This window comes from Cucurbitaria berberidis (genome assembly GCF_010015615.1).
Source record: "Cucurbitaria berberidis CBS 394.84 unplaced genomic scaffold K460scaffold_3, whole genome shotgun sequence".
Lineage (NCBI taxonomy): Eukaryota > Fungi > Ascomycota > Dothideomycetes > Pleosporales > Cucurbitariaceae > Cucurbitaria > Cucurbitaria berberidis.
Window position 1 is genome coordinate 4,655,095 of NW_024468937.1, and position 17,831 is coordinate 4,672,925.

Sequence of the window (17,831 nt, forward strand, 5' to 3'; positions counted from 1 at the left end):
TTACTTGTGTATACCAAAGCAAATTGTAATACATTCCTTCACGAGCAAGACTCCTATCGATCGACAGATATCCCCAGCGGAAACGAACTTGACGACATTCACGCAACAACAACAACCAGAACCACTTCTTCATCAACCCCAGCCTCATCATCCACACCATCCTCACAATGCTTCACCACCAGCCGCAAATCCTTTCCCCTCTTCCCGAGATGAACTCCCAGTCACCCGACCCATCAAGCCTTCGTGCTCGAAAAATGTCGGTCGGCGGTAACAGGTCTTGGTCTGAAGAAGAGGTATGATTGCCTCTAATCATGGCATCTACGTGTTCTAACATCATTAGGAAAACTACCTTCTCCAGACCCGCATGCAGAAGATGCCCTACAAGCACATTGCTGCACACCTCAAGAAGACTGAGCTTGCCTGCCGCTTGCACTTTCACCAGCTCTCGCACGGTAGCCATCGCCGCAAACGCAACTCCTCCGTCTCTTCGACAGCGTCCTGCAGCTCTGCCGGCCAGTCACCGGCTTATGCAATGGCCATTGACCACGACACCTACTCTCAATCCTCCCGCCACAGCTCCCCCATGAGCTACAATGGGAGTCCCCACGTCAGGGCCGCTTCTGTCACCACTTCTCCAGGCCGAGCCCAGCATAAGATCCTTCTTCCCAAGCCTCGCACACTGACTCCTCGAGGATCTCCCGAACCGTACAACGGCCTTCGTATCAACACTGAGGTGGCTCACCAACCCAAGGTCGTCGATACGGATCGTCTCCGCTCTATCTACGAGGCCCGTCGTAACCAATTTTGGGCCACCATTGCTGCAGACTATGGTGCGGACGTCTCTCCCGCACAACTCGAGGAGATCTGGCGCAATGGTTCCAATGCTGTTCGCCCCCCTACCCCCGATGCTTCTCCCGATGGCAGCATGATGAACAACCCGGTGCTGAAGCCTTCTCCGTTCCCGTCGTATACATCGCCTGCATACAGCGAGCCGACCAAGCACTACAGCCCCATGAACCCCATGAACATTAGCGCGGTATCTGCTCCTGAGAGACTTCCGTATATGCTCCCAATGCCGGTTCCCTCTACTGGTCGACAGAGGGCGGGCACTTGGAGCTCTGCGCCCCGCGACAACATGCCGATTGCCAGCCTGCTCAACGATGTGAAGAGGTAAACGGCATCTTTGTCATCTCATTACAACTCGGCGGTACCTGTTTATTTTGGGTTCGATATTGGTACGACACGGCACGACGATTCTTACTCTCGTTAATCACACTTTCAACCACGTTATGCACCTTGGGTGGTCTGGACTCTTCGCATATTGTTTGATGTCGCACGTGCGACATGGCATGTTTCGGATCAGACATCGGTTCTGGGGTTTCCAAATAGTTGCGTTTCAGCAACTGGAATCTATTCCCTCTAGTCTATAACTAGTTTCCTTTATTTACAATGATAGTTTCGGGTCCAAGCAGGCGCTTCTGGGAAATCTGCAAGATAGAAATGTAAAGACGTGTAGTCCATCCAATCCAATCCAGAACCGCTTACTTTAGACACTATTACTGTACGTTTGACCCCTTGAATCTCGCTTCGGGGGCTGTGTGTGTACCTGCCTTTTCTGGGTCGCTTAGCGAGTTTCCGATACTTGACCTCGTTCGATCTACTGCCGAGTCACGATATTGGATAACAACAACAATAACAAAACATCCTAACGAGACTATCTAGGTGCCTTGTCGCGTATCCACATTCTTCATTACTGCTAGACTATCCACGACTCCATTCAAAAAGAAAAAGTCTAGCTCAAAACACTAACCGCAGCATCCCCACCCCATTGCGCAAGCGCCATCCATCCCAAGGCATGTTCCGGTTCATCAACTCTGGTCCAAGCGCATCTTGACATCTCTCTCTGTGATAGGTAGATAGTCGGCGCGAGAATAGCGGCTGTCATCGCCATCTTTGAGAGTCTCGACTGAATGAAAACTATTTCGAGAAACTAGGTGCATGTGTGGCTGGATACCATCGTCGCACGTTGTGCGTGATGAAACATCAACGGCTGCACGATAGTGTATGACTAATGAGATTCTTGTGATTGGGCAGTATGCATGGAGTCTGTGTGAGGTGAGGTAGGAGAGCACCTGGGGTGAGTGGTTGTTCGTTTGTTGAATGACGCATGGAAGCGTAACGGTGAAGAAGTGGGTCTAGATACCTTCGCTCGCTCTAGCTTTGAATTTTCCTACGCGCGCCAAATAATAACGCGGTAATGGTTTCGAATGTAGACACGATGACTAACAAGATAGCGCCTTGTGTGTACCGGCTTGTTCATTCCGTCCCTGGTCCCCTTAGCTTCGTTGGCATACGCTGTACGCGCACATCTCCCGTTCCTATCCCGGCCATTACACCGATTAGCTGACCAGCCTCGCCGACCAAGAGTCTTTCATTTCCTAACCTTCATGCCTGCAACACAAAAACGCTCTCTGCCCCTATCCCTTTTTGCTCAGACCCCACTCCCACTTCCCTGTCTTGTTTCTTCTCGCCAACGACGACCCCTGCCCTTGTAACCTGCATATGCCGAGCACTACCGCGATCTTCGCTTCGGCAGTCCGGCGCACCTGAATCGAAGCATCGGCATCCTCAGTGTAATTGCTCTGCGTTGGTTTTTCATGCGGTGGATCCCCCGTTTTGCAGCCACTAGAAGATGATCTGTGATAGCCCTGGGGTGGATTTGAGCGGGGCGCTGGGGGGCGTGAACGAAGGATTGCGCCGACCTAGTCGGGATACAGGACCTACCTCGTCGCCTTACAGGGCTGATCTTATTGTGGTACTCTCACATACCCCTTTGAGTTGACGCTGGTGGGGTCCGGTCCAACGAAGCATAAAGGAGATATGACGTCAGGACGGATTACGCGAGTCCTTCAGTCTGCGTACGCGCATGTGACGATGAGCGTTTGATATCGCGATTTGGAAGTTCGACCGAAATTCCGTGCGTCTGCATAAGCGACATCAGTTGATCTGGTCGCCGTATGCATGTAAGAGTTGCCGTTCTTCCATAATCGTGTGTTTATGTTGGCTCCGAGGAACGTTATGATCATACGTTGATTATGAATTTCGCTGTCGCTGTTCCTTCTAACCGATGCGGCCTGGTAAATTGTCGTAGAAAGCAGTACCCCGAGGAGTCCATAACTGAGGGATGCGTTCGAAAGATTCCTGTCTTCGTGTCATAGTCGTCCGTAGCATCTTCGACCTAATCTCACTCCCATCGTGCACAATCTTTGTCCGTCTCAGCCCTCAATTGAGATGGGGTCCTTTCCTCTGGATCTTGCTCCCCCTTCCCCGTCTCCGGACGATACTTTCCACTTTCCTCGATGTCGTTTACAAGCTCTTCCACCTCTTCGGGACTGCTTCTGCCTTGCGCACTATATTCTGCGTCCATGCGTCGCATCAATTCTTCCCCAGGCAACAGTATACTCCTGTCGATGGCAAGCGGTAATCCGCGATGCCTACCTCTCACCATGACGAACAGCATGACAACCTTGCTCAAACTAGCAAACGAGCCGCTGAGACTGTAGTCTTTGCCTGGGATTCCGGTACTTAAGCCAACGGTGCCGTATGCGGACGTGACCTCAAACAGTATTGAGAAGACATTGAAACCAGGATCTTGGCGCAGAATGTGCCCACGCTCAATGACACAAACAAGAAAGAAAGCTGCGAAGTAAAGTAATCAGTATGGGTCTTGTGTGCAGCTCATGCAGGACTGCTCACCAAAGAACTGAAACCAGATGTCGTAAGCCAGCTGTTTCTGGAGATGCGATGCTATACCAGCGGCACTACTGTCGTGCTCTTCTAGCCCGATAGAACGTTCTTCGTACGTGTTCGTCTTTCGTAATGTCAGTACCATGGGGTAGCTAGATATGTACATTATGACGAGATAGGCGACGAGACATGCTGGTGCTAGAGAACCAAAACCGATTATATAGGCTCCACTTGTACGCAGCCCTGTCGCCTGAAAAAGGCCATCGAGGATTCGGGTGCCTATAGGAAGCGCTTCGACGTCTGGCATGCCGATGTTCAAAATCTCAAAGCAAAGCCATGCTGTGACGTCGATGACAAATTGTATAGCGAAAAGATACCATGTCTCGCGGCTGGGGAACAGATAGATGAAGCATCGTCGTGGATGTTGTAGGAGGAACTCCAGCGTGTTCCTAAATCTGGATCCCATAGGACACAACTTTTTCATGGTCCAGATTAGCATTCGGAGGAAGATCGGAAACTGGGTTTGGCCGGCGAAAGCTAAAACTCCCGCGACGAGCAGGATGTAGGGATTGCCGCTAAAAGGAATGAAGTTGGCGTTCAAAACGTTCAGCCCACCGTTGGCAAACTCGGTGGCGGTACAGAAAAAGGCCCACCAGCCAGGATTCACCCCGTTCGGTTGTGCTTCGTTCAGCACGTTCTTGATGTCATTGCGGTATGCGTATGGTACCAGGAATAGTACCCCGATGCAGTACCAAAATACTTGGTAGCCAACCAAAATCATGAGTAAAGCTTGAAGTGCGCGATACTCCACTCCTCCTACAGTTTCGAGGCACAAAGTCAGTGAGACTGTCATATAACTATCACATGGCTAATAGATGGAGACTCACCTAGTTCAAGCCTGTCGTGCTCGCTAAGCTCCAAGAATCGGCCTTTGGAATCCAACCGTGGCTTGAAAGATACGTAGTCATGCTGTTCAGGCTTCAGCTCGCTGGTTAGCTTATCGAAGATGCGACTGAAGAAGTTGCGCGCAAGCTTGGTTTCCCATGGCGTTGGGATGAAGCCAAATCTACAGGAATTTAGCTGGGGGACCATATTAAATGAATTGAGCGATGCCATACCCTGTCTGGTAATGGTAGGTGCGGCTCTTTGAAAGTGGTGGTAACTTCTTTGGTGATCTGTCTCTCTGCCTTTGCTTGCCATTCGCGGGTAAACTGGGCTCTCCCGCTGGCCTCTGTCTCAAGCTTCCGTTGCGGCTACTTTCTTCTCTGCCTGTATGCCGGTTGTCTTCGATATCTTGGACCAGTCTCCGCATTGTGTGCGAATGCTTCACCACATCTGCCATCTTCTTGCGGAACAACGTTCTTCGGATCAACACAACGGCTGTTGAGACAAAAGGGATATTTCCGATGATCATCAAGATGCAGAAGACAGCCTATGATAGTAGGCACGAAATCAGTGTATGTCCCGCATGTTGTTCATACTGCGATCTTACGTACTTGCTGGAACCCAGATACGTCGCCTAGGTCCACGGGGTTCAATCCTGTTTCGCAGTCAGTTCAAGTCGACCAATGATCAATACGATAATAACGTGCCCGTGGTAGTCATGGCACTACAGCAGAGGAAAAGTGCATCCATATAAGTGAGGTGGGCGCCGCCAATCTCCTTTGGTCCATTTGCTATACCCTGCCCGTAGACAATGACCGACGAGATGGCAATGATGATAATGAAGTATAACATGTGTGCCCGGTAAAAGTTTAGATTGAAGATTTCCTCGTGAAAGTACTTGAGGAAACCATTCTTCGTCTGTCGCGCATTTCGCAGCTCAACGAAGGGATCCGGCATGTCGTCGATTCGTTTCAGGACGAGCTCATATAGGTCCTTGGGCGAGATGTATGTGCGATGAGCGACCCGGATCAGAATACATGTTGTAGATTTATGAGTCTCTTGTGCTAAAGTGACAAGGCACGTTGCGGAAGCTGAAGGAGGCAGTGCAGATGCTAAACCGAGGTGTTGCGGAAATGACATCATTGGCCAACAAAGGAAATCGCGCATTGCTCGCAGCGAATCGGCCCGCAGAGTCACCCATAATCCGCGAATTTACATCGTCAGCGCCGCTGATTGGTTTCCACGTTGGATTAAATGGCAGATGTATGGTGAAATTCCTGACGACTGCTCATCATCTGTTGATATATCGTTGCATTGTCGGCGGACATGGAGCAAAGTCACAAATTTGAACTTGTTCCTCTCCGTCGAGCATCCCACTCCCAGTATTCTCCCATAAACCTCGTTTTCTCCCAGTCGTCATAGATGGCCTTTTTCTCCTCTTCTTTTTCAGTTTTGCACATCTTCTCCCAGACTTGGAGTTGCTCCTTGAAACCCGGGTTAGGGTCACAAACAGGTCGGGCCTCACACAGCTGCTCTAATGCTGTTGTTGAATCGAGGCGGTATTTCCACATCAAATAAGCGACGACCAGAGTGGCAGATCTCGACTTGCCCATGGCGCAATGCACGAAAACACCGCCGCCGCCTGCACCTTTATCGTCTTCTTTCCCGTTTCCCGGCGCTTTACTGCTGTCTTGATTGGCTTCCCTCAGAGCCTGGTCGATGTAATCCACCCCTTCATGAAAGTACTGCAATAGGTTCTCATTGGGATGATCGTCTGCTCGAATGAGGTGGTGCTTGAGGTGCGGAAACTTCTCTTGGAGTAAAGCATCGTAATCGATTATAGACAGGACGTGCGTTATGCCCTCGGCACGAATGAGATCCGTGTAGAGTGCGTAGAGACCGCCGATATACAGTTTCCCAGCACGTGGCACCTGATCTACCCAGCCCATGCCAGTGTACGCGGTACTACCGTGGAGAAGGTAGGACATGCAAGATATTGAGCACCAAATGAGCAAGTAGTGAGGCTGAAAGAAGAGAAGGGATGGTGAGCAGCTTGTAGTGCGACGCGAAGTTTGACAGGGCAATTCGAGGGGATAGTACCGAGGTTCGCGCCAGCTGTTGCCTAATCCGGTGGAGGCGCTAAAGACGTGTATCTTCGCGCGTACTGAATGACAGCTTTTCCATGTTTATGAGTCGCCGGGGATTGTACTTTGAGAATCTTACTATGTGCATACTTGAATTGTCGAGGTTGATGCTACATCACGTGTTAGGCGCCAGTGTGGGGAAACTCAGTCGTCGGAAAGGTCGAACGTCACTCATTCTACCACACATTGCACCATCTTCCTATGTACTGATTCTCATCTTCGCAAGTATGGTAACAACGGAGGGCAACCTTCGTGCTGTGTTTCCAAATCTCAAGGGTAGCACAGTCACGGTAGGCTAGGCGGTAGTGTGCGCCCCAAATAATCAGCTCAACGGAGCAACCCGAGTGCTGGAAGACGTGGAGCGTGCTAAGTATAGGTATACGGAGAAGTCCTGCGTCTTGGGAAATGATGCATGGCTTAATACTATCGTGGACGCGTGCAGTGTTCAAGCTGAGTGGTACTTCTTTCTTCAGTGCCAATCCTGCGTTCCCATTAGGAAAATGAGCACTTTCTCGCGCTATACTTCTAGTATAGTGAGAAGAAGCTTTTCACTTCGAGGTTATAGGTAAAGAGTATGGGGGATCTAAATGAGCTAATCTAAAACTGGTAAAGCCCCTTTACTAGCGAAAAACGAAAACCTTGGAAGCGCGTAGCGAAACAGATCCTTGGATGTACACCGCAACGCCGGTCTTATTGCGAGAGAGGAACATTATGGTGCTTGCCCAATTCTGATCGTATAAAAACTCGATAACATCTACATGCGCCTAGCATAATCAGGTTACCATACTGCTTTAACAAGAGGTACCCCCTTCGCAACCTTGTTTTCGTTCATTTCTTCCAAAGGTGTCATCGCCTTCCGACTTCCACCGAGCATCAAACTTGCTCAAGACGCGTCTCAAGACGTGTCAAACGCGAAAGCTGGCTACTCACTGAACGAAGTAATACACTATCTGTTCCTAGGCCGCTCATCCTCACATTGCCTGTCACCTCGCCTCGACCAGTAAGATGTCGCTAAAGCCAGTTCACACTACGCAACCGCCATTCTTGTACGCGGCAGGAAACACGCCAGCTGTGAGCTTAACGCAATCTCTTCCGCCAGAACAAGATGCTGCTCTGCTTCTACTTGGTTGCGGGGACATCCGGAACATCCTCTCCAGCGTCTATAATGGAGCTGGTACTAGTGCGTGCTTCTTATCTGCAGCATCTATCTTTCTAACCGCATACTAGATGGACGCAAACTTGACTTTACCTGCTGCGACCTTGAGACAGAAATAATTGCCCGTAACGTCCTGGCGCTGAGTACGATCCTCGACGATGCAAAAGGCACTTGCGTCCGGCTGCTCTGGAACTTATATTATCATGTCTTCATTGATAATGAAACTTTGACTCTTCTACAAGGCCAAGCTAAAAAACTCCTCAATCACGCGGAATCTCTTGAAGAGTGGGAACAAGGCCCATACGGCAACTTGGTTCGTTTTTGTGATAACACGACCTTTGCGAACGTGGTCAAGCTCTGGGAGTTGTACTCGGTCGAGCCCTCTGACCAGTCGAGGTATAAAGAGGTGCAAGAGACAGTGAGACGCCAATGGGACGCAGCTAGGCGTTATAAGAACATGATGGTATCTAATGATGGAATCGTTGTGGATGGACTTCGCGCTGCAGCTCCGTTTTTCATTGAAGGTTATGCTGACGTCCCAAGGCAATACCAGACATTCTGGGATAGCGGCACTTGCTTCGAAGACAAGAAAGCTATCAAGAAACTCACCTTCGCTAACCCTATGTTTGCCTGTCGTCGTAGCGGTCTCATCCTCCACTATGCTAACAATCCTTTGTGGGGCTTCCACCTCTCCCTCATACATGTACCACTCTCAGCGGATTCGCCACTGGGGGTATCAAAAGCAGTGCCGGCGTCAGAAAAGTCCATGCCTAAAGAGCTGAGAGCAGCTCTCGTCCAACTCGGTGCGTGGTGCCAGGCATTCCGTGATGCTGACGGTCAAGTCACGGTTCGCTATGTCAGTTCAGATGCTATCGCTTTTTGTCATGTACTCCAGCACCATCGCACGAACAACGGGTCACACAAAGCCAACTGGTACAGAGGGACTTGGAACTACAACCCCCTGGTACTCGATTCATCAGACTACGCAGACTCTGGCCACGCGCCCCTCTCTTTCGACGTGATCGACACATCGAATCTAGTAGACCATCTCGGTAGTCTGAACCTCATCACCGCCACAGCTCCATTACTCCGTGAACTGCCATCATCGACCCTCCGTACGGAGATGTTGTTGCCGCGAGAGATAAGTGTAGCAGAGTCTGCAAAGACATTGCTTAGTGGTGATCTCCCGACAATGGCACTGCTGCTCGGACTGAAGCCAATACAGTACTTGGCAAATGCCACCGCAACTTGGCACGTCAACGAGCCTACGTTGGAGGACATTCCTGGTGCCAAAGATATCGCTGGTATACTAGCGCGGAATATTGTTGTCTGGAAGCCTGCCGAGATTGGCAAGGTGAAGTACGAAGCCACCGAACTGGCCAAATTTGTCGGCAACCTCTACATGGAGATGTTTCCAGACGAGGACTTGACTCGGAAGCTCCAGAAGTTTCAAATTGGGAATGAAGATGAACGACTTAAGAAGCTTCAATTTTGGGAAGTGTATACAAAGGCCGGCTTGGCTGTTGTTCTGCGGCATCTCAAAAACACAGACATTGTAGAATGGCTCCCATTCATGGACGACTTGGCTGACAACATCTTGGCCGATGAGAAAGTGAACATGAGTCCATATCAGTTCCATTCATTGTTCGCGCACCTCGATATGTTCGGATTGTACTCTATCGAGGAAGACTGCACGTTCCAGCAAGACTTGCATACTAACATCTTCTTAACCTGGAGCCAGATGCCACCCATTGTCTGTGTCACCATGGTCGTTCCTCACTCAGCCGTAGCGGCGTTTGACGATCTCAACGACTATAATGGAACACCACTGTGTCAACTGCAACTTAGTTCGTCGCCGCACTCTAAGAAAAAATCCATATACCCCGACGTACAGCTCGGATTTGGAAAATTAACGACGTCCGGAACGCCTTTGACAAACAGCTATAGGGTTTACGTCGAAGATGACCAGGCAGGATGCAACGGCAAGTCGCCACTCATTGTCTCAGCCATGGTGTCAAGATACTCTCTTATTCAATATGGAGGTACAGAATGTGGCGTAATGTTCGGGCTGAAGGGAACGACAGCGAATGCAGCACACTTCTCACCATCCCTTGGCGAGCACCTGCATTTGCATACCTCAGCTGTTAACAGAAAGAACGTCTTCGTCACGAGATATCGACCCAACATGACAGGGCACGCTTCTGTACAGTGCGCGGCTCCCTCGGCTAAAACACATGGTAAGATGATGCGTTTGTTTGCCCTCTCGGGCACCCTACTAACACATATTACAGACGAAGATGTAGCTATCACTGTTCGGCCATGTTTCGACGACACTTCGTCCAGGATTATCTCCTTGCATACGCGGCTTGACATCATCTCAGTGGACGTCAAGACAGCGTTGCAGAGCGCTGCGGCCGTTGAGGTCGAGCTGTCAAATCCTTATAGCCTGATTATAAAGGTCGGCAGCGCGTTCCGGAAGGTATTGGAGTTGCCTCTGCCACTGGACGGTGCTCGTGGGAAAACCAAGGTTGCACGCAAATCGTTATGGATTGAGTACTCTGCGCCAGTTGCCCAGCCGAGCCTTCTTGCTTCGCGCCCAGACTCAGTGTTTTCCATTCAAATGACCCCTTCGTAAGCCGCCTACCGATCTTATCATGTTTTTGCTAACCTGCTACCAAGGTCCAAACCCCTACTTGATCATCTTCACTACGTTTTGCCTGATGTTCTCCCCAAAATGAACAATGCCAAGGCGAACATAAACACCGACTCACTGTCGGCCCTAGTCTCAACCAGGGCGACCATGTCAGCTACGGAGCATGCTGCGTTTAAGAAAGCCATTTCCACCACGGATCTTCACAAAGGCGGACGTTTGGGCATGAAGGAGACCATCGTCTCCATGTTCATTATGGCGCTGGGGCTTCAAAAGCAAGAGAAGACGTCTGTCTTCGGCTTAAAGGGAAGCCATGGAGACTTCGCTACGATCTTCGTAGATGCAGTTCGGATTGATGTCTCCAACCAAACTATTATTCTAGACGCAGCTTGCGTCGCGCTTCACGACGAAATCAGCGACAAATTTAGCACGACTCTGTCAGACATCATGTCGGACGTTGACAACGTGAGAGGTGTCTTTATCACGCCAGACGCCAAGGAAGTTCCCTTCTGGAAGCACCTCTTACCCACCTTCGCAGAGCGCTGCCGTCAGTGGAAGCACAAGTCAACGTGCGAGTACAAGCCCGAGGGCAGGATTCCGCTTTCTACAGACGCAGGCAAGCGTTACATGTGTAGATGTGGCATTGATATCTTCCCAGCCGGATATATGAAGGAGTTGAAGCAGTTTTCAAGAATTTCCAAGCACGCTGTTCGGGTTGCTATACCACTCATCTTCGCCTCGCCCATCAGCCCTGAGGATGCTACTGCTTCACCACGACCCGCCCAAAGCCATCAGCCTGCCGCTCCCGCACCCGCTGGTCAGCAGAACGGAAGCGCAGCATCTCTTATGGACGAAGATGATGCAAAGATATTACAGTGTATTGCGTGCGATGCGACGAGGGCGAAAGACGGAGGCGAACTCAAGAAGTGCAGTCGGTGCAAGTTAACGCGCTACTGCTCTGCTGAATGCCAGGCGTGGGATTGGAAGAACGGGCACAAGGTTTCCTGCAAGTTTTTGAAAGAGCACAGAGAGTTTTTTCAGTGAGTCGTGTCTGTAGCAAGCGGATGCAATTGCAATTGGAATGAGCTTAGTGCGTCGCGAGGTTGGGCTGGGGTTGACAGAAGAATGATGACGAAGTAGAATGAATGCACAATACGCACTTGCCGCTCGAATAAGAATAATCAGAGCCACGGTGCAAGATGGAGGATTTCAACACAGCGCATTAATGTGACGTCCGCCATGTGCTGATCTCAAGACCAGTCAGCCGTGTTCGTACTCGGCAGCAGCGACCCGGATCCAGGGGCAGAAGCAACACAAGCCCTGCAGGACGCACGCACGACACAATGGCACAAGTCAACGGTGCTGCATTCCATTGACCGTTTGCAACATTGTTCTGTCATGTCATTGGCAGGTGACGTGTGACCATAGCCGTTGAACATTCCAAAGTTCCAGGGACATCAGAGAGCACGTGGAAGCTTGGCACACCTAAGAATAACCCTTGGCACTAGCTGGTTATGGCCTAGCGGATCGTATCGGGTTATTGACCGCGACAGCCTGGTGTGACGCTAAAACACTGCAGCAGACGCAGGTGGCGATGTAGCGCAACAGGAGGGAAAAATCCATTATGCAGGGCAAAGGCAGGTTGAAGAGCAAAGGGAATAGGACAACGGGTTCCCCAGGGCTCACTGCGCGGTTCGTCGTATTTTGTAATTGCAAACGGTGGCCGTGGCGTTGGCGCCTCCTCCTGGTATGCCTGACGGCTATAGCAACAGAGCCGACCGGAAAGGGTTCGCGTTTAGGCCGAGTGAAATTAGGAGAGCGCTAGCCCAGGACGGCTGACACGGCGTCAGTGGGCTTATACTCCCTTCTTTTTGCTGTTGTTGCCTCGTGCATTAACCAACTCGCTCATCCTCGCCCTCTTTACTTTCCGTCCGCCTCAAATACACTTTCGCTACCGCCTAATTACCGCTCGAACACCCGACACTCGCTACTCGCCACTCTACTCGCCGACAAAGGATATTGAGGGGACCGTTGAACCAGTCGTCATTCGCTTGCGCCTGCTCCAACGGCTCGGATCTCCAGACCTTTGTTTCAGCGAAGAAGCTCGGAAGGCACTGCCCGATATAACGCGATTGCGTTGCTCGACGGCCGGACAAGTGGTCGCTGGTTTTTGACAGCTGCACGACACACTTAGCATCCTTACACGACATCTGCGCCCACCAAACCCATCGCGAACATGGTTCGAGGCGCACTCTCCGCCGTGCTCGTCGCGGCAGCCTTTGCCGGCACGGCCTTTGCTGGGGCCAAGTGCTCAACTACCCAGAAGTGTCCCGAAGACACACCTTGCTGCTCTCGTGCGTACCGCCCAGCCCACTCTCGAGAGAGGCGCTGCTAACAAGATGCATAGTATATGGCGACTGCGGTGTCGGTGCTTTCTGCCTCGGTGGCTGCAACCCGCTCCAGTCGCATAAGTTCGAGTCGTGCGTTCCCAATCCCGTCTGCAAGGGCGGCAAATACGCTCTCGATTCGCTCGACGATGTCAAGACCATCGACAAGTACCTCGGCGACCCCTCCAAGACCAACTGGCAGTCGCAGGGCCTGCCCGCCATCTACACGGATCCCAACGGTGGACAGAAGTCGACCCTCTTGACCCTGTCGCAAGGCACAAGTGGAACGCTGCTGGCCTCCACATTCTACGTTTGGTACGGCAAGATCTGCGCTAGGTTGTCAACTGCCCAAGGCAAGGGTGTCGTTACTGCCTTTATTCTCATGTCCGACGTCAAGGACGAAATTGATTTCGAGTTTATTGGTGCCAGCATCAACCAGGGCCTGTCCAACTTCTACTCGCAGGGTGTCACAGTCTGTACGTCATATCCTGTTACACAACGTCTGATTGCAAGCTAATCTCGCGCAGACACAAACGGCAAGAACCTGACCGTCGACGGCCCAAGTACCCTTGAAATGCACGACTACTGCGTCGACTGGAAACAAGACGACCTCACCTGGTACATTGATGGAAAGGAGTCGCGCAAACTTGAGCGCAAGGATACCTGGAACGCTACATCCGGTCGCTTCGACTACCCGCAAACCCCCTCGCGCGTCATGCTGTCGCTCTGGCCCGCTGGTCTTCCTACCAATGCCAAGGGCACTGTCGACTGGGCCGGCGGAGAAATCGACTGGAACTCTCCCTACATGCAGAACGGATACTACTATGCCCGCTTCCAGGAGGTTAACGTCGAGTGCTACGACCACCCCAAGGGAATCCAAACCAAGGGCGACAAGTCGTACAAGTACACGGATAGGGCGGCTACTAACAATACCATCGCCATCGCCAACGACCTGGTTGTTCTCGGATCCTTGATGGGTACTGGCGAGAAGCCTGGCGAAGCCCCTAAGAGTGGAGACTCGAAGCCTACAGGCAACGTTGCCATGGTACCTGGAGGCAACCCGGGAGGCGGCAACCGTGCCGAGCAAACGTCTGCAGGCCAGACGCAGCCTACAGACGCCAGCTCGCCTAACTCGCCCCAATCTACCAATGAGGTGGGCGGTGACTCGCAAACGACATTCAACCAGGGTGGTGATAAGCCCGCCGCCGCTGGTGCGGGATCAGCGCTTGAGCCTGGTCTGGGCCGCATCAGTGGTTCTGCGCTTGCCATTGTCATTGCCATCATGGGTCTCATCACGCTATGAGCGCAATACTCAAGCGGGATTAATTTATCCACACGGCCTGCACTTCTCACGCTTTTCATGTCCAGCCTTGGATCTCATATTTGGTGTTTTTGGATGGTGAACAAGGAGGGATTACCGTCCCCCTCTTCCCGTTGGTTGATTGTGTATAGCGAAGCAGGGGGGATTTCCGTTTCTTGCATATCGTTGACATGTATCTCTTCTACTATACTGTATTGTACGGGAGGAGGAAAGGTGTAAATTCCTGACGCATTCATTGCACACACATGTTGATTAGTGAGGAAGACTTTTTGTTGTCGGTCTTCGGACTGAGTAAGCGTTGCATATGCATAGTATGTTAGTGGCGGCGGTGATACCAAATTGGAGCTGTGAATGAAAGTTTATTCTTGACAATGTCACGTCTTCCTCCTGCCACCAATCTATGGTGCAAAAGTTCACGCGCACGGTGTGACGCGGGATATAGACAGGTTGAATAGACAGCGACTGAATAGTGCTTCTCTACATTGACACGTCCAATTAATCACTTTTCCACAACCAAAACCTTCGCCCATCATCCACTAGAGACTTAATACTAACCTCATCCTCAACTCTTCATACCTATCCTTCATGCGAACAAACAGCGAAATAATGTCTTCATCAAATCTCCCAAATTGCCCTCCAACCCCCGCCCTCGATCTACCTTCCACTCCCCCTACAGTCACATCTTTGACCATCCCCCCTCGCGCTGCTAGGGCACCCACAAACACAGTCACCGGTCTTGTACGTTACGGCCCAGATGCGCATCACAGTCCGCGCATCCCCCTGCTGTACACATGGCGCTGCTGTCAACCGAGTTGCAGCGGCTCTATTAATAGTAGAAATACGTATCGCAGCGATACGCACTTTACGTTACTTGGTAGGAGGAATGGGTATCAGGAGTGGGGGCCGGGATATGTTGGTGCGGATAGTTGTGAGGAGTGTGAGCATCTGGCGTGTGAGGGGTGTCGGTTTTTGAAGGTGGAGAGGAAGGAGGGTGAGGATGCATGATACCATGAGAGATGGTGCTAGGCTGTAGTCAAGAACTCAGCATCTGCTGGGCAGGCTGTAGGGCTTTAGTTGATGTAAACTTATATTCTTACATAATCCGCAGCTCACGCCCGTCTCTTCAATTATCCGTAGTGACGACAGCTACTTGTAGAACCACTAGTCCATTCGATTCTTACTCATGCTTCGTATACACCTTGACATACCGAACATGCTCAATACCCTCCGCATCTTCATACCTCTGGCTAACGATCTTGTAGCCGCCAAACTTGGGCCAGATCTTTGTCCAGCAGACCCAGTAGAGCACACCGAGCAGCAAAACGCCCACACCAACCACGGGGAAGATGTAGTACGGGTAGCCTTCAGCGTTCCAGGAACCATCCGGAGGAACAAAGGGAACAAGAGCTAGGAAGATGTTGGCAAGCAGGTAGACGACCGCGATGGGAAGGTACGTGTGCCATGGGGACTCCCAGCGCTCACTCTTTGCGTAATGTAGGTAGATGAGACCGGCAGTAACGAAGGCGTTGATCCAGGCTCCAGGATACGTGTAAAGATCGGTGATGAAGTTATACGCTGGTCCAGCGGGAGGAGCCACAAGAACAATGACAGTAATCAGCCAATGCAGGAAGAGCGCCGTTGCGGGAGCATTGAAGGGCTTGTTCGATGCCCAGAACCGGCTCCAGGGCAGGAGGCCTTCCTTTGCAAATTCCTGATTCAGGCGGGCATGTGCAAAGCTGACAGCCAGCACGTTGCCCAAGTTGCTGAGGGCGACGAAAGCAGGCAGACTTCGTGCTCCAGCGCTGTTACCAAAGACGTTGCGGAAGAAGAGACCCGCAACAATGACTTCGCTTTTCGCAAGTTCGGACTTAGGAATCGCGGCGAAGTAAGCTACATTCGCAAGGACATAAAGGATCGTTGTGCCTCCGATGGCGAGGGGCGCAGACCATGATAGCGTCTTCTTGGGGTTCCTGACCTCACTAAGAACATAATTTGCATTTTCCCAACCTTTGTACGAATAAATTATGCGAAGTAGAGCCTGGCAGTACTGATAGGCGCCACCGCCACCGTAGCCGTCTCCGACCTCGAGTTTAAAGGCGTTGTCGAAGTTGTTGGGTTTGTCGATCTTTAAATGGCCTCCGATGGCCGCGAAGCCGGAGAAGACGATGAAGAGGAGGATGAAGACTTTGAAAACGCCGAGGACGTTGAACAGCCTGATGCCCCATTTGGGGAATGTGGCATGCAGGCCAACAGAGAAGGTAACGCAAGCAATGCCGATACCCCGCGCTGCCCACCCATCAGGGGCAGTTGATCCCGAAGCGAAGAGCACGTAGCGACCGAAGGCGAGCGAATTTCCAGACGAGAAGCCGAGCAACAGCATCTGTGCTGCTAGAACGCACGTTGCAACGTACTTTGGGTGACGGTACACCCGCTCGAGATAGTTCTTTTCCCCACCAGATCTTGGGATGGCAAGACCAAACTCTAGGAATACGGAGAGGCCACAAAAGGTCAGGATGCCCCCGATAATCCAGAGAAAGAGCGAGACACCAACTGAGCCAGAGACGGCGAAAATACCGGATGGGGTGGAGAAGACTGTTACCCGGATCAGCACACAACCCCTCTATCTTTGTGAAGGAGCCTACTTACTACCAGTGCCAATCATTCTAGATGGTTGAAATAGGAAGTCAGTGTGTGTTTCACAGGTAAGTCATGAACGGACTGGACGTACTTGTTGAGGATGACGAATACAGTCGCGGTGTAACCCAGCTTTTGATCATCGGCGTACACATATGCGTTGTCCTCCTGTACGCTCCCGTAGTCTGGGGGAGGGGAAGTCTCATCGTCGGTATGCCGCACGACCTTGGCATCCTCCGCGTCGAACTTGGTAGCCATGATGGACTAAATACGCCTCTCAACTCCGAGTAACGTTCGTTGGAGGTAGAAGTTCAGATAAGGTTGACACCTGTCTTTAGCGTCGACAGGGACGTGTGACGGCAACGGTAGTTGCAACAGTAAGCCGGTGGAGCAGACACGATCTGCATGTTCTACGGTTCTTCTCCTAGGATGAGGAGGCCAGGATGGTCATATAGCTTTCTCTGATGACGTGATCAGGTACCTTCATACTTTCCCACGAGATATTAATTAGAATTTGATCCTTTCAGAATGCCTTGATTTCGCGATCGTCACACCGATTGACGTTTCAAGCCTTGGGTTACATGGTCAACCAGTAATTGGGTGTTGGTAACCAACGTTGAGTGGCCCAAATCAACCTGAAGTGGAAGGTGAAGCAGATATTTGGTGAGATTCTCTTGGTATGGTGGTGAGAATCTCTTGGCATGGCCTCTTAGCGGTGCGCATCGTGCGCATCGTGATCAGCGTCGATGTCGTGATTACTCGGCAGTATGACCCTACCGTTATCGTGCTTGGCACCTGCGAAACTGCGTATAGATGCCCTTTGGCCTGAAAGAAAGCTGCTCTTGGTGACTACACCAAGCCTTTTGTTTGCCTGAAGGATTCTTTTCATTCTTGTTCTGGGAGACAA

The 17,831-nt window shown here is 51.3% G+C and overlaps 7 protein-coding genes across 7 annotated transcripts; 4 read left to right on the forward strand and 3 right to left on the reverse strand.

Moving 5' to 3' along the window:
* Positions 1–167: 167 nt before the first annotated feature.
* K460DRAFT_285119 (uncharacterized protein) lies at positions 168–1,174 on the forward strand (the record flags this gene model as incomplete). Its single annotated transcript, XM_040928786.1, has 2 exons — positions 168–293; positions 341–1,174. 2 exons carry the CDS (start codon positions 168–170, stop codon positions 1,172–1,174), a joined length of 960 nt encoding a protein of 319 aa, XP_040788790.1.
* A 2,070-nt stretch (positions 1,175–3,244) lies between these two features.
* On the reverse strand, positions 3,245–5,589 carry K460DRAFT_377496 (potassium transport protein-like protein 1; the record flags this gene model as incomplete). The annotated part of the gene is made up of 6 exons (XM_040934979.1): positions 3,245–3,699; positions 3,757–4,563; positions 4,635–4,813; positions 4,866–5,179; positions 5,244–5,287; positions 5,358–5,589. 6 exons carry the CDS (start codon positions 5,587–5,589, stop codon positions 3,245–3,247), a joined length of 2,031 nt encoding a protein of 676 aa, XP_040788791.1.
* Positions 5,590–5,969: 380 nt separating this feature from the next.
* K460DRAFT_406448 (phosphatases II) lies at positions 5,970–6,620 on the reverse strand (the record flags this gene model as incomplete). Its single annotated transcript, XM_040936962.1, has 1 exon — positions 5,970–6,620. One exon carries the CDS (start codon positions 6,618–6,620, stop codon positions 5,970–5,972), a length of 651 nt encoding a protein of 216 aa, XP_040788792.1.
* Positions 6,621–7,465: 845 nt separating this feature from the next.
* K460DRAFT_386537 (uncharacterized protein) lies at positions 7,466–11,788 on the forward strand. Its single transcript, XM_040935602.1, has 4 exons — positions 7,466–7,956; positions 8,004–10,169; positions 10,224–10,563; positions 10,612–11,788. The coding sequence occupies exons 1-4, from the start codon at positions 7,782–7,784 to the stop codon at positions 11,624–11,626; spliced, it is 3,696 nt and encodes a 1,231-aa protein (XP_040788793.1). The 5' UTR covers positions 7,466–7,781; the 3' UTR covers positions 11,627–11,788.
* Positions 11,789–12,818: 1,030 nt separating this feature from the next.
* On the forward strand, positions 12,819–14,272 carry K460DRAFT_355937 (glycoside hydrolase family 16 protein; the record flags this gene model as incomplete). The annotated part of the gene is made up of 3 exons (XM_040931916.1): positions 12,819–12,936; positions 12,990–13,445; positions 13,497–14,272. The coding sequence occupies 3 exons, from the start codon at positions 12,819–12,821 to the stop codon at positions 14,270–14,272; spliced, it is 1,350 nt and encodes a 449-aa protein (XP_040788794.1).
* A 302-nt stretch (positions 14,273–14,574) lies between these two features.
* K460DRAFT_122124 (uncharacterized protein) lies at positions 14,575–15,381 on the forward strand. The gene has a single exon (XM_040926628.1). The coding sequence runs from the start codon at positions 14,876–14,878 to the stop codon at positions 15,293–15,295; it is 420 nt and encodes a 139-aa protein (XP_040788795.1). The 5' UTR covers positions 14,575–14,875; the 3' UTR covers positions 15,296–15,381.
* An 86-nt stretch (positions 15,382–15,467) lies between these two features.
* K460DRAFT_283921 (amino acid transporter) lies at positions 15,468–17,182 on the reverse strand (the record flags this gene model as incomplete). Its single annotated transcript, XM_040928694.1, has 3 exons — positions 15,468–16,882; positions 16,937–16,953; positions 17,019–17,182. 3 exons carry the CDS (start codon positions 17,180–17,182, stop codon positions 15,468–15,470), a joined length of 1,596 nt encoding a protein of 531 aa, XP_040788796.1.
* Between the last annotated feature and the right edge of the window lie 649 nt (positions 17,183–17,831).

Bases quoted from the DNA above. Each gene is read 5' to 3' on its own strand.
- K460DRAFT_386537 (XM_040935602.1), top strand. From the start codon at position 7,782: ATGTCGCTAAAGCCAGTTCACACTACGCAACCGCCATTCTTGTACGCG. The intron at 7,957-8,003 runs GTGCGTGCTTCT...ACCGCATACTAG, and splicing joins CTATAATGGAGCTGGTACTA to ATGGACGCAAACTTGACTTT. The intron at 10,564-10,611 runs GTAAGCCGCCTA...CCTGCTACCAAG, and splicing joins TCCATTCAAATGACCCCTTC to GTCCAAACCCCTACTTGATC.
- K460DRAFT_122124 (XM_040926628.1), top strand. From the start codon at position 14,876: ATGCGAACAAACAGCGAAATAATGTCTTCATCAAATCTCCCAAATTGC.